Below are 14,974 nucleotides of genomic sequence, written 5' to 3'. Positions count from 1 at the left end.
CCTACACTGGCTTCTCAGTGTGGGGCAAAGCAAGCCCTCCCTCTATTCTGGAGCAGGTCTGATAAGCAAGCCCACCAAATTATACAAAACAAAAAGTATTTCACTGGACTTGTTGCCCTAAATACAGCTGCTGGAGTTAAAAAGCCAAAATTAATTTCTATTCAAGAAGAGACAAACAATAACAGACAACATCAGAACAGATTGTGCTACACCTGGCTTTGTTGTATCTTAAGACTAAATCAAGCAAATTTCTGATAAATAAGCTATTGTCCCTATCCAGAAAGCTACACATCATCCTCAGATCTGGCAGGTTTTTATCCACATGAAGTCCTTATTTTGCAAGATCAAAACTGACAGTTATGCTCACACCTGCAATGACATTCCAGATCCATTTGACAAATAAATAAGAAACTTGCTATTCTAACTCACCTATGCTGGTTTTCAGATACCAGAATCATGTTCCATGACTCACAAACTATTGCCCCCTGCCTTCTGTAGTCTTTACAGAAACCCTCTGTACCCTGAGGTATGGCTCCCCTGCAAAACCAACTGAATAATGCTGCCAGTTCAGACATTCCATTTCATAACCATGATGTTTAACAGCAAATCCTCAGAAGGAAAACAGGAAGAATAATCCAAGGCTCCTAAACAACACAAGCTGGAAAAATTGAAAGAGATGGTTTGTCTAGCCTGGGGAAAAGACCTCAGTTGCACATGCCTTTGGAGCAGCTGCAAAGAGGAAGAAGAGTTATTCTGCAGACCTGTCCTGGGCAGCAGTAATGGGCTTACACAGAGGCAAGGGACATCAGGTGCATTAGCAAGTAATTTCCACTTGCAAGAACAGTGAAGAACTAACAGTTTCTCTAGTGAAATCTCCATCACTATCACTGAATGGTTCCAGTCATCATCAGGGAATGACTGAGATACAGCCGAATTGTCCAGGTACAGATCAGCCCTGATACTCTCTTCCCTCATTTACTATGACTCAGTGGAAGGCAAACCAGCAAATTCACTGTTTACTTGATGTATTTCATATGTAATGCTCAAATAAATAGATAAAAAAGCATGCCCCTAAAAATATAACTGGTAAAAGAGCAGCTGATGTGAAAACAAGTAATTTTGACCAAGTGCCTGAGCATAGACAATTTAAGAGCATAGTGGCTCTCCTTACTTTGACAGAGAGACACTTGATTATACCCACACTACAGAGCATCTTACTCCACATATATACATTTGGTGCTTTTGTGACATGTTCAGTTTGTTGAATGTGCACCGGTCAACTGAAGTGAAAATGCAAAGTACCCAGTTCCTCCACAACAGACCCCAGAATGGCAAGAGCATGACTATGACCTGGACATGTGAACTGCCTTGGTGGCCTAAATTATTTGTGGAATGGGTAGAAATCTGTTTTTTAGGACAGTTATAGCACCTCTCGTTGCACTATTTTTCTCCCTCTCTCTCCTTTTTTGAGATAGCATCAAGGAAAAGGAAAGAGATGCTAAGATCACCATCACCCGGTCTTTGAGGTAGAAATATTTTATATTATTGAGCATTAGCTGCAGCTGCAGGGCCCACAGCAAGACCTCAGCTCTACCATACTCTACACAAGCAGTGACTGCCCTGACACAACATGGCACTGTCTCAGGCACAGTATCCCTCCAAGCCAAAGGCTTACCTGAACTGCCACATTCTGCTTTCCTGCTTCCTGCATCTTATCCAAGCCGCATTTCTTGGTCTCATTCTTCCTTTTATTGTTATCCTTCTTCCCATCATTCTTATTTGCTACTATTCCTTTGCTAAAGTCCCGTCTCTCCCTCGCTATGTCCTTTGGGGGGTAGATGCGCCCCTGCTCTCTGTTCATCTCCCGGGGCTTGATATTCTCTTTGAAGGTGACCATGGGTTTTTCTCCTGCATCACAGCTGTTGCTCAGGCTTCTGCCAGAGGACAGCACTGATTTGAGTCCAGGGCTCCCATCAGCACACAGTGGCTCTGCCATGGATGCCTCCTGCAAGGCGAGACTCTCTTTGGCTTCACTAGGGTCCTCCAGTAAGAGCTCCGGGATTTCTGTCACAAACAAGAGCTTTCCTACCTCGTTTTCACATTGAATCAACCTGAAAAAGACAGCAAGGAATTAAAAAGCAAGTACATACTTAAAAAGCAAGTACATTACTTATCATAATCAGTCTGTGAAGGAATAGCATGCTGACCCACAGAACATATTATGAGTGCTGTCAGCGTCTTGTGCTCACATTACAGCTAACTGCTGTGTTGAACAGAGAGAAAAATAACACTCCATACTGGCTCCTGTGTCACCTCAGCTTCCAGCAGCATGGGAAACAACAAGTACTTGCAATTACCTTGGCTGGTTATCAGCAATCCATTTGCCTGTGAAGATCAGGCGCTGCTGCCGTATCCGACGTTGCTGCCCTTCTTTATCCCCTGTGATTGCCTGGTGGCCTTTGGAAAAATCCAAGTTCCTAGTATTGAAGCAGAAGAGGGAATATTAATTACACAATTACCCTCTGCAATATCCTATTTTTCTAGAAATACGTGTCAGCATTGCTCTATTAAGAGCTCTGAACTTTCACCAGCCATTATTCAAAACAAGGCTGTTAAGAGATGTCTGATTTACACATGTAATTCTCATCTGCTAAGATGCATCTACATTAAAGAGGTTCAGCAGGGTCATGAGCAATATTATAACCTCAAGAATTTTTTATGGCTACACCATCCATTGCAGTTGTTTTGAAGAGATCAATATCAATCTATACAGCAGTAAACACACAGAGATAAGACATTGCAGGGAACAGGCCAATGTCTGTAGAAGGTGTGATAAGAGCAAGGATGCATGATCCTTCAGCTGTCACTCACCTGAACGAGGGCCTCAGAGCCAGGAATCCTTGCAACTCAAATTCTTCTGGAAGTGGGGTTGCTGGCAAATAGACAGTAAACAGCATAAGGAAAACATGAAAGCATTGAACACAGTATCTTATTGCTTATCTGTTCCTTATTTGTTCTTCAACTGTAACTCCCCACATCAGCAGGAAAAACATTGTTTTCACAGTTCTTTACAGCACAGACTTTAAGTGTCCTTACCATTATTACTGGATAGATCTTCTTCATGAGGCTGGAAACTATTTAGAAGAGAGATCAGCCAAGGCCATATGCTAAAAATTAGAAAACAGGCAAATCCTGAGTGAAAACTGCATAACATGGGATGTGTTTGCTTTACTAGAACACCACTGAATGCTGTTACCATCACAGTTTACATTAATCCTCTGATTCCCAAGAAAAGTTTCTCACAAAGTGTCAGTGAAAAGACCACTTTCTTGAAAGAATTACTATTACTAAAAAGCCAACCTAAAGCTCCCAAGGAAGCCATGCTCTCACAGCACAGTGTTCATTATCCAGCAGGCCAGAGAGCCTGTTGTGAATTTAACCAGATAAAACCAGAGCATGAGCAAGTGCTACAAGCACCTGTCTGCAACTCATGCTTTGCAGTCCAAAGCTGATGGTCTCAGGGCATAGTCAATAAATCAGTTTAGGCAGCAAAAGGATTTATCCAGACACAGCTGTGCAGAATACTTCTGCTCCATGAACAAGAACACTGTAGTGTAGTGCTGGAGCATTTACCACCAAGGGAAGAGACTCTAAGTAAGGGCTGCACCAAGAAAGATCATGAAACTAGAGGTGAACTTGCAGTCCCCTGCCTTGCCCTCACAACACAAGCAGTGACTGGAAATTCATCCCAGGGGCCCTGGAGCAAACAATTTTAAAATCACACTGATCACTGTGTTAATGTTTAACTGCTACCACCACGCTGCTTCCTCCTGTTTGCTAGAAGTTCCCACTCAAAAGTCCAAAAATCCTTCTGCTTTACTGATGGGCTTCACAGGAACAATAGAAAACTATTTCAGGATGCCCACTGTGCTCAGTGTAGGAGAAATGATTGTGTCCTCCTCAGCAGGGCTTTCAGCCATCATCCAGCACATGGCCTGGAGAACACATTGTGCCCCCAACAGCACTGTACACCCTCAGCTGCTCTCCTGCATGGCTGCAGGCACAGACAGCATGATCTTCATGATTACTCTCTACACTACACTGAGCAACAGCTCCTTCCCATGACTGACAAGAACAAAAGGAAAAAACACCCCAGAGGTCTTCAATAAGGCAAGTGAAGTCAATAATATGTTGTCCAGAAAATGGGTTCCTTCAGAGAATCCCAGAATGGTTTGGGCTGGAAGGGACCTCCCACCCTGTGCCATGGGCAGGGACACCTTCCACCACCCCAAGGCTGCTCCAAAGCCCATCCAACCTGGCTTTGGACACTTCTAGGGATGGGACAGCCACAGCTTCTTTGGGCAAGCTGAGCCAGAGCCTCGTTGCCCTCACAGGGAAGGATTTCTTTCTAACCAGTCCAAATCTCCCCTCTTTCAGCTGGAAGCCATTTACTCCATGAATTACTACCTGCATGTCCTCTCTGCAGAAACTGCTTGATATCAAGTAGGTATCTTGCCTATTAAAATACAGGCATAGGTCTTCCTTCAGGACGTGTGAATGGCAATAGTTATCACCATCTCGAAACCATATCTGAACTCTTTTCCTTAATCTTGCCTTTAGGAATTCTGTGGTTTAAGCTCCCAAAACTCCACAAGGCTTTTTGTTTCTTATTTAACAAACCGAAGTTATAGGTACCCCTGTTCCCCACACATCACACTGCTTTCTTTGGAGAGCCCATCTTAGGAACAATACTCATCCAGCTACATCAGTAACAGTCACTCCAATCCTAAGAATCACCTTACAGAAACACTTTATTGACTCAGTTAACAGACTATTAAAAAAATTGTGAGTTTTGAGCGATTTAAGCCTTAATTTAGTTGCAAAAGTGAAAAATCAGAGCAACAGTCCAGAACAGTTATGCCTGCATTGACATTTAAAGAGCCCCTCTACTAAACTGAATTCATCTCCTAGGTGACTACATTCCATCACTGCCCAAGTGATGGTTTAGTGCACAAAATGAATGCAAGTATTCTCCTGCCACTTCCCCCAGTAATCTGAGAAATCATTATATTAGATAAGACTAGAGGAACACTCAGTAGTTATGCTCGAGTCAGACATTTTAAAATAGACCCCCCGATTGTACAAAATCTCATGTTTTGCTTTATGAACTTTTTAGCACATACCCTTTCTATAATTTTGGTATCTGTAATGATGAGTTGTATGATCACTTTTCCCATGACTAATTTGTGGATCAACAGTAATTAGGGCCTTCATGCAACAAAATGTAACAAGAGAAAGATTAACACTCACTACCGTCTCTCATCAACCACTGCCTCCTGGAAAACACTGGGCCTAAGTTTCAGCCAGTCCATGGAAACCTTCACAGCTGGAAGAGGATATGCAGCCCCAGAGTCCTCCTGGTAGTCATTTTGTAAAGGACACTTGCACAGAACTCCAAGAAATGACACTAGAAACACAGTAAGAGGAAAAAGCAAAAGAAAAACACTCCTTTATGTGGGAATGACACTTCAAAGTTGACCAAATAACTTAATCAAACACATCCACCCCATAAATCCCTATTCTAAGAGCTAGTTCTTTAAAACAAGGCAGCCCAGCTACCTCGTATCTTAAACAGTCCACCAACAGATCACAACACAGGGCTTTTTAATAGCTTTCTACTATGGAGCAGAATCTTGATGTTTATATCTCTTCAACTGTCATGGCAAGTCATTTTGCTAAGTTAAAAAAATCAGCTGAGACAAGCCCAGTGCAAAAACAATCACTCACCTATTTATCAGAAATTATCAACTCAGCTACCTACCTCCACTTTATTCACTTCAACCAGCAGGCACACAAATGCACTGGAGCTCTGCAGGCAGGCACCCAGCCCAGACCCCTTAGAGCACAGAAGCTGAGAAAGAGTAACCACACCCGTGTGACCATGGTGCCTTCAGAATCAACTCCGTGCTGGAATTTGGAGAAATCCAGCTATTCAGAAATTTAGGTGTTGACAAACAAGGCCAAGCTGACAACAGGCTCAGTCAGGTTAAACAAATGAGCATTATGTGGCTAGAGTTTATAATGCTCTGCACTCTCACTTATCTCCTGATGGATATTACCAAAGGCAAAGAAGTAGCTGAGGTCCTGGTTGACTCAACTTCAACTTCAGTCCTGTTGAATCAGAACCAGTTCCATTCAAAGCAACTCCAACTGTATGCAGCCAACTGGGGAGCAGCCCCCAAGAGGGGTACTACTCACCGCCAAGCTGGATCCAGTTTTGCACCCAAGTTAAAATGCTCTTTCAGAACCAGGAAAATGATGCAGAGTTCTGTAAAGCTTCAAACAGAGTAAGTCCGGACACAGAAATCCAGTGTTAGTCAGCACTGCTGACATAAATGATCCCGTGTGACTATCATCTCTCACAACTTTCTCCCTAATGTCTATTCTCAGCACTTACCTCAGAAAGCCATTAAGCTAGATCCTGACAGGAAATCACTAATGGATTCCACATGAAAATCAAGAGAACTACAAAAATCAATTGGCTCCCACACTTACTGAAGAGAGCCAGGAGCTGTGTCCAGCAGAGCTGCTCGTCCTGGCTGTAGCTGTGCTGCTCTGTTTCGTTGCTGAAGTCTCGCAGGTGGTGCAGCTGGAACAGGTTGATCACAGTAATATGGACTAACTGCTGAGAGTTGAAGGCCTTCTGGAACAACAACCTCTGCAACAAAGACACAGGGAGCATATATTTTTTCATGGCAAAACACATGCTTGAATGGATTGGTAGTTGCTCCTCCACTGCTTGACTAACGTTTCTGCTCTTATACAACATTTATTCTGGATTTTATTTTCAGGTGGTCCCTCCCAGCACAGCACTGGGCTTCCCAGGAGGAGCCCACTGTTAAGCACAAGGTTTTTGCCTGTATTGCCTGTACACCAGCTCAGACACACAACAAACCAACATCCCCTTTACATATGGCTCTCTTCCAGAGTGAGTGCAACTTGGAATGTGCACTGACAGTACTGCAAAGGCCCATAGATCCACTGGGTTTGTCTGCCTTTCAAAGAACCACCATGGAGAAGGTGACATTTTAAAAAAACACCCCAAGAAAATTTAACTACTGCATGGTTATGCATTAAAGACTAATTCCACACCTGACTTCATGGGTCACAGAATGCTTCAGTGGACTAAAATAGAGAGAGCTATTTACAAATGTCTTTCAGTAACTATGCTAGAAAAGACACCTTTCTCAGGACAGGAAAAGAGACTTCAAGGCTTTTTAGGTGAAAAAAGGAGCTATCGTAAATCTCAGCCAACGTATCTTCAGACACAACAATCAGGGAATCAGGTGGATTAACTAGTGTAAGCATCAGGGAAAGGTTTAAGCTCCACATTCACCCTTGACTCCCTCATTTCTCTCATTTAGGGCATCAAGCACTGTACAGCTGACAACTGAGACTGGCAGAGCTGCCAGCAGCAGCACCCAGGGCCTGACTGAATGCTCCCAACCCTGCAACTGCTCTCCTCAGAGTTAAAATGAGCCACAAAGTTAAACTGATTCACTACTGTACAGCCAACTTCACATCCACATTCAACTTGGTGAAGCCGTACGAGTTGCTCTCTGATAAATTACCTTGTGTTGCACAATATAAACAAAAAAAAGTAAGCTAAGCAACAAAGCAGGGCTCAATTAGCTGTTTTAACACTCTGGATCAGTCCAGAAAATGAAGACTGTTCCACATGTCTGGGCAATGCTCATAATTATTGATTACAAGCCCTGTGGAAAAAGCAGTACTTTTTCAACAGCCAGCATCACACAGAGAGAGAGATAAAATTATTTCATTTTGAAATAATATAAACTGCCGGGGTTGGAGCAGCCCACATCAGAAGTAAATTCATAGCACGTTCTGTGGTTTTATGAATTTATTTTAAAGACAGTGTGAACCTAACTGTAGTACCACAATTCAAGACAAAAAAGTGTAAAAGCACAAAAGGACACTTTCTTTTTTTTTACTTTGGATGGAGAAGAATTGGTTATGGGGGTCTCTGATTTTGTGATTTTTTTTATATCGCTCAGACCACACTCCCCTTTCCTATTTTTGAAAAGCATCCACTGCTCTGCTGAACATATCCATCCTCCCTGATGCTTTTCCACAAATTAAGAAGCTGAAGCAGAGCAGTTTCCATGAGGCATTTACCAGTTAACACTATGTCCTCTCTGAAACTGTATTACTTTGCATAAATACCTTACAAAATTCTTTGTTTTGATCTTGGCTGTATTGTCTAACATAATGAGCTGGGTATGTAACCAATGGGACTCCTGGATTTTCCATGGAAAACGTGTTCAGCATAGTTCTAGTCTGCACAAAGTAAGGTTGTATGGGACACTTTTCAAGGGCAAACTGTTAACAGGAGAGGCAGGTTTCCCAAGGCAGATTAAAAGCAGCCTTAATAACCACTGGGAGTGAATGATAAACATCCAAAACATGAAGCTCTCTAAATTCCTCAGGCCACCAAGCCAAGACTTCACAGATTAATCAAGTCCTTTTCACAGGTATCCAAGAATTATCCAGGTTAAAGAGCAGAGAATCAACAGTGGTCACTGATTTCTCCTGTATCTCCACCAACAATGGACCACGTGTCAAATAGGAAAAATCCCTAATCTTGGCAGAAGTTACCAGAACTCTCCAATGTTAGCTGCAATGCAAACCTTCCCTAACTGGCTGCTTGAGCTTCCTGTATTTTATCATGTCAAAGACTGATTACTGGACTGTAATTTCTGAACTCAGCTGCTAAAAAAGTTCTCCTCAATATACTAATTAATACGTTGTTAGAACTAACCTTGAACTGTTCTTCCAGCTTTTCTCGAAGAGGGCTCAGCTTCTCCAAGCTCTTACTCAGGTACACATGGCCATGAAATTTAATAAATGCCTTGATGAAGTCAGACACGCTCCATCGAGTCTTCACCTCATCACGACTGCATTTAGAATAGAAATACCTGATTCAGTCTTTGGAATCACACACAGCTGCACACAACACCACAGAATTACTCCAAAATCAGGGAGGAATGTCCTGCAAAGCTACATGTTGGCACAATATGCTTATTTCCTGCATTCAGTAATCACAGTCAGGAGCATCACAAACTATTCTTTGCTCCATACACCTCTGAGGATGCTCTGACTGGACAAGGGCTGAGGGATTTCTCTTTCCACTGCCACATATGAATAACTTCTAGCAAGGCAGGTATTTTTAGAAGAAATATCTCCCAACTCACCTGAGCAGCAATAATTTACTTAGTCTCACCTTTCCAGTGCTTTAGAAAGTGCTTTTTGTAGGTTAGTGGAGGCAGCTGGGAAAGGAAACTTCACAGCAATGCTTCTGCAGTAGTAGAAAATTGTGGTCAAGTGGTCTCCTTTGGAGGAGGCTAGGATAGCCAACTGATTATAAGGCTGACCTAAGGGAGAAAAAGACAAGCTGTCCAACAAGTTGTCCTGGGGGAAAACATGCTAGATTTCAGAGTACATGTGGTCACTTGGAAAGGGAGCATAAAGTCCTCAGTTCTTCAACAGACAAGGCTCAGATGCATCTGTTGGTCCTTCCACCCCATCCTCGGATCTGTACTACCTCAGTGAAATAGCTTCTAAACTTCTAAATTTGTGGTGCATCAGCTGTTTGGGGGTTTTTTGTGTTTTTTTATTTGTTTATTTTGTTTGCTTGTGTTGCATTTTTTTGTTGATGTTGTTAGTCTGGTTTTTGTTTTGATTTGAGTTTTTGTCTTTTTGTTTTTGTTTGGCTGTGGTTTTTTGCTGCCTTTTTTTACTTTGGATGGAGAAGGACTGGGTATGGGGGTCTCTGATTTTGTTTGCTTGTTTGTTTCAGGGGGTTGAGTTTTTGTTTTGTTCAGTTAGAATGCAACTGGCTAAAAAATTGTATTTGGTTGTGTGGAGAATTTGGAGAGGGATATTTTTGTAAAAGCCCAGGCTTCCAACTGCCACAGAAGAAAACAATACCCCAAATCTTCCTTTAGAATTATGAACTGAAAAGGTATCCCAGACTCACCATTAGAAGGGACAAGCTGAGCTGCATGTCTATAGTAAGACTCTGCCTGGCTGGTCTGATTCCTATAGCGAGCTAAGAAAAGAGCAAAAAACCCAAGGTAAGGCACAGAATTCCACTTGCCTGCAGTTACTTTCATAAAATGCAACTCACCTGAAGAGCATTTCACTAGTATTTCAGAAATAAGAATCAGAAGAATGTGCAATTACACCAAACAGCACCAAGATTTGACACACTCAATTCTGAGGTGGCTGTTTTGCCTCAGACCTAGGACTGTCTTATGGGCAACAGTGCTAAGAACACCACATACAGAGACCTAGAAATGTTTTTCATCCCTCTTTGCATGATCACCAACTAGATCTATTTTTAGTTTGTTCAAAAAGCAACTGCAGATTCCTGTGAAAAGAGAACTTTCTACAACACAAAGTTTAACTTAAATCAAGAAAGAAACAAACCTGTTGAACATAATGTGAAAAAGAAACCCCATTTATGACAGTCTGGATGTCTAACTGCCCTTGTACATAAGATATTAGCGTTCTGGAATGGAGAAGTGTGATAGCCTGCTGCAACAAGCTTTTGTAATAGTTACCAGTTTCAGCACTTCCCTGTGCCTACCAGCTAGAACATGATTAAAATGCTAGGAGACAGACTCTAGCAGATCACTAGCAAGCCAGTGATTAACTGTCTCTGTGTGTTAATGTGTAACACACACTAGATAAGACTGAACAGAGTTTCTTTCCAGGTCTTTCCCCCTGCTGCAATCAGCAACTAGCTACTAAAGTGGAGCACGCTTGCTGTGGTACATGCAGATCAGTCTCTAGAAGCTGAACACAGACAGAACTCTACATCCCAGCCCTTTCCTTCTGAAACTCACCAATATCTCCCAGGTGGACAAGGCAGTGCTGGCAGATGTAGGAGCAGGAGCTGGACTGCGGCTTCACGATGGCGCTGGTGTGCGTCTGTTTATTGCTAATGATCCCCAGCTGGGAAGACTTCACACGGCACGGCAGGTCTACGTTAAAAACTGTGCACAGCTCCTGTAGTAACTGCAAAAGTGGGGCAGGTCAGTGGCAGCTCCACACAGGCATTGGAAAGGCATCAAAACAAGTCACAAAACTAACGGAGTGCCACTCAGGCGTGTGCTCACCACAGATGAACCAAGCATATTTGAGGTGAACAAGCTACTGAAAATGAGACTTTACAATACATTCTCCATATCTATTCACTGAGTTCCATTGTGTCCACTGTCTTCATCTGCCCAGTAAGAAAAAGCTCTGCATCCCAAACCAGTAAGCAACTCAATCCTCATGACATTTAAATCACCAAGGATTTATCAGTGGAGACTGACTATGGGAGGTCTACAGATACTGTTGGGTTTTATGGTTTTGCTTTGTCTTTTTGGTTTTTTTCAGTAGGACACTCAAGAGGAACACAGTGGGTTTTATACCTTCAAGAAGTGACAGTGTTCTCTGAAAATAGTAGAAAGGAACATCCCTCACCCTCCAAAGCAGTTTGTTCCAACATAAGAAACCGCACTATCCCAACTTTAACTTTAGAAAGAAGCTGGAACATAACCAAGTTTGTAAGCAACACAAGGCAATACTAACAGTTCAGGGGCTGAGATATCAGCAAATATTTGCATTAAGCCAACACTGAGACTCTTTCAAGGAACAAGGCATCAGCTACTTGATCAAATATTTCAAAAGCTGATTGGAAGAAAACCTCAAGTCTGTCATTCTAATTGGTGCTTTTGAAGTTTTTCCTAACAGACTCCAGCAAATACTCTGCAAAGTAATGGCAACCAGAGAGTCAAGAGTGTTTGTTGGACTGATTACTAGGATAAAAAATGCAGGTAAGCAGTGACAGACTTTCTCCCAGCTGGGAACATGCTCAGTCTCCAAATAAAACAGACCTGCAGGAGGGCTGCACTTCCAGATAAAGGCACAGAGAAAGCCCATGGCTGACAGAGACACATACTCTGTCAGCAAGATGTGACATGATGCTTTTGCTTGCTGCAGAAAGAGGTTTGTGTTACACCTCACACCCCTTTGGGTCTGTCTTTATACAGTAAACAAAAAAATCCCCGAACAAGAGAGATCTCAAAGATGAAAGCTGCATAAAAGAGAGCATCTTGACATCTTCAAAGATGCCAAATTAAGAAAATTCATGCTCTTGTTCAAAGATGTCACCTGTGGAGGTCTCACAGCTGAAGAACAGGTACCTTGGCTGAGCCAAGGCTTTAGACTGAAAATGTGATTAACATCACAGCAAACAGAGAAATATGACCCAGTCTGTAGTGTCAAGCTCAGAAAGAGTAAAATTCCCTGATCCACTGCAGGAAAGAACAAGGCTTCTGCAAGACAACAGTGTAGAGGTAGAACGCCCTTGGCAACCACGACAGCCTGTGAAACTGGCTACTTCCAACAAGCAGCTTTACAAAAAAAACAATGCTGAAGGGGAAAAAGGGGGAGACACAAGGGTACCCTGGGTTTGGCATTGCAGATTTCTGGAATCCAACTAGGAAATGATACAGTACAAATGACCTACTGTGAGTGCTGTAAGCTGAAGACAGTGTAAATTAGCCATGACAAAGTTTACTCTGAACACTGAGAGAGGATTCAGCAACACAATGTTGTTGAAGCAGACACCAAATGAAGGGAGAAAAGGAAAGAAAGGCAAGTTATCTTTACTAAGGCTATTATCATACACTGATTCTTATTCTTCATAATTTAAATCTAATGAAATGTAACATAGGAAAGAGTGTAGGCAAAAAAAAAGTCAGTAAGAAATAAGTATATGAATAGGAATAACACTCCTTTGACAATTAACTGAAAACCTTGCAAAAGATTCTTAGCCCAAGAGCAACCAACAATACAGTTTTGCTTTAGGGGAAGAAAAATTCCTAGAAGTGAACTAACTGTTCTAATTGTTGTCGAAAACAAAGACTTACACCTCAATACTCATCATCAGTGTTACAAGTCACAAGGAAGAGGCAAAGAACAAAACATCAGGCCATCACACATATCCTGTGCATCTGCATTTTCTGCACATATTCCTGTTCCTGAGTAACTTAATCTAAGAACCAACTGATCATCCTTGCTTATCCTTCACTAATATAGCAAATGAAAAGGAATGAAGGCAACGGCCCACAAACACATACATAGGAATGAGAAGCCAAATGGGAATTTTTAGAGAAACAGCAGGAAAAAAATACTAAGAGTACATCAGCTAACTCAGCTGCTGGGTTTGAGGTTTTTTGTGTCATTATTTCTCTAAGTCATTACAATTAAAAGACAAAATTCTTCACCACAGGTCACTGCAGAGACAGAGTAAATGGCTTTAAGAGGGACTAGAGAGCCAGTGAAGGCTAGACCTTCTACTAGTTAGAGGATTCACACAGGTGGTAGCTCAAGAAGGCAACAGATGCACAGCTAGAAGGCAAGAGACAGTGCAAAGCAGTATCTTTCTACCCTTTCCTGTTGCTTTATGACTGCTCTGAACAGGCACAGCAGAGCACAGTAAGAAATGGACCTTTGACCTTGCCCAAAACAGTGGGGTTTAGGCTTTAAAGCAGATTCTATTAGAAAGGAACCTAAATTGCACCAAAAACAATTACCCGATGCACAAAAGTTTCAGCTCAAGACTGATGAAAAGAAAGCCCCTCAGCAGCGCTGCAGATCTCTCCTGCTGAGAGCACCACGGTCAGCAAGGTGCACTGCTCAATCCAATACAGCAGCAGTTTCCTAAGCTAAGCGCAAAGAAAAGATTTTACCCAGCTAAAACTGATCCTCCACCCATGCTCTACTTTGTGCAACTCACCTGTGTGTAGAAGCCACTAGCTGCCTCTAAAAACAGAGAAAGGTTCGCCTGAACTTCGCTCCGATTCGGATTTGCTCTGTTTTTCGCCTGACCCTGGAGTGTTGTGATCTGATTTTTAAAGGCATGATTCCAACTGAAAATAAAAGAAGCATTTATCTTTTTACTTTGGAAGTGTCTTATGCAGATGGCATAAATAACAGGAAAGAACTGTTTAATCACATAGCATCAGACATGAAGAATATTCAAATTCAGGCAACATTCAGATGAGAACAAATGTTAAATATGGAATAACCACCTTTCCTCACCTCTCACATCTAGGGAAACAGATCCTGATATATATATAGATATAGCTAACATATATATGTATATAGCTAATGCTAATATCATTAATATTTGCTTGCAATTATCCTATTTTAGGCAGCATAGAAGTCCCTCCCTAAAACAAGGTGTGGGGTACAGAAAATGAGGGTTAAAAATCATTCAGTGACTGGAAGCATGGAGAGGAGAACTCAGCCACCCTGAATGAAACTCATCTGGTTTCCCTCAATGCTGAAAGAACCACATGCTTCTGCTAACTAAACCTATTACAACCCATGTCTGCACCTTAAATAACAGGGAATGGATTCAGGGCATGAAGAAAACCCAGCTGGATCTTACCCTGATTTGAAAGATGCCATGAGGAACCCACTAATTAACCCCATGAGCAACCCTGATTATTCCTCCCTCTGCCCAACTCTACCTCACAGGGCTTCAAACACTGCTCTTCAGCAGCTACTCAGCTCCTGTTAGACCTTGCTCAAAGCTCCAGGTGATTACATCAGGCAAATTTCCTCCTTTCAGGAAAATGCAGACTTCAGCCCTTCCCTGAGAGCAGAGCAGACTGGTGATCCTTAGCTTCTCCACCTCCATCTGGCTCTCCAAAACCCAGTCCTGCATGACATGGCTGCCTCTGAATTGCCAGAGGTAAAACACTAACCTACTGAATGTTCTTTATCAGCTCTGCAATGCATTCTCATGTTTCACCCACAGCACAGATCTCATTTTAAAGGAAATAAGACAACCATTCCACAGGATACAATTGCTTTTCTGGAAGGCTCAGGG

At 42.3% G+C, this 14,974-nt stretch overlaps 1 protein-coding gene across 5 annotated transcripts in view; it reads right to left on the bottom strand.

The window, feature by feature from the left end:
- Positions 1-14,974, bottom strand: part of SMG7 (SMG7 nonsense mediated mRNA decay factor) — a 51,171-nt gene that overhangs the window by 13,871 nt on the left and 22,326 nt on the right. For 3 of the 5 annotated variants that reach the window (XM_041479569.1, XM_041479573.1, XM_041479572.1), the window contains exons 4-14: positions 13,874-14,006; positions 10,929-11,100; positions 10,058-10,129; positions 9,302-9,452; positions 8,840-8,975; positions 6,556-6,718; positions 5,311-5,467; positions 3,097-3,167; positions 2,872-2,932; positions 2,358-2,477; positions 1,676-2,111 (exon numbers count right to left, since the gene is read on the bottom strand). In XM_041479569.1, coding sequence (XP_041335503.1) covers positions 1,676-2,111; positions 2,358-2,477; positions 2,872-2,932; positions 3,097-3,167; positions 5,311-5,467; positions 6,556-6,718; positions 8,840-8,975; positions 9,302-9,452; positions 10,058-10,129; positions 10,929-11,100; positions 13,874-14,006 — 1,672 coding nt within the window. The remainder of the gene's footprint in view (positions 1-1,675; positions 2,112-2,357; positions 2,478-2,871; positions 2,933-3,096; positions 3,168-5,310; positions 5,468-6,555; positions 6,719-8,839; positions 8,976-9,301; positions 9,453-10,057; positions 10,130-10,928; positions 11,101-13,873; positions 14,007-14,974) is intronic. The other 2 variants (XM_041479571.1, XM_041479570.1) reach the window with 2 other exon arrangements.

This window comes from Pyrgilauda ruficollis, unplaced genomic scaffold (assembly GCF_017590135.1).
Source record: "Pyrgilauda ruficollis isolate IOZ18807 unplaced genomic scaffold, ASM1759013v1 scaffold49, whole genome shotgun sequence".
In the NCBI taxonomy this organism is placed as follows: domain Eukaryota; kingdom Metazoa; phylum Chordata; class Aves; order Passeriformes; family Passeridae; genus Pyrgilauda; species Pyrgilauda ruficollis.
Note: the sequence above shows the minus strand (reverse complement) of the source record. Positions and strands in the feature narration are given on the sequence as shown.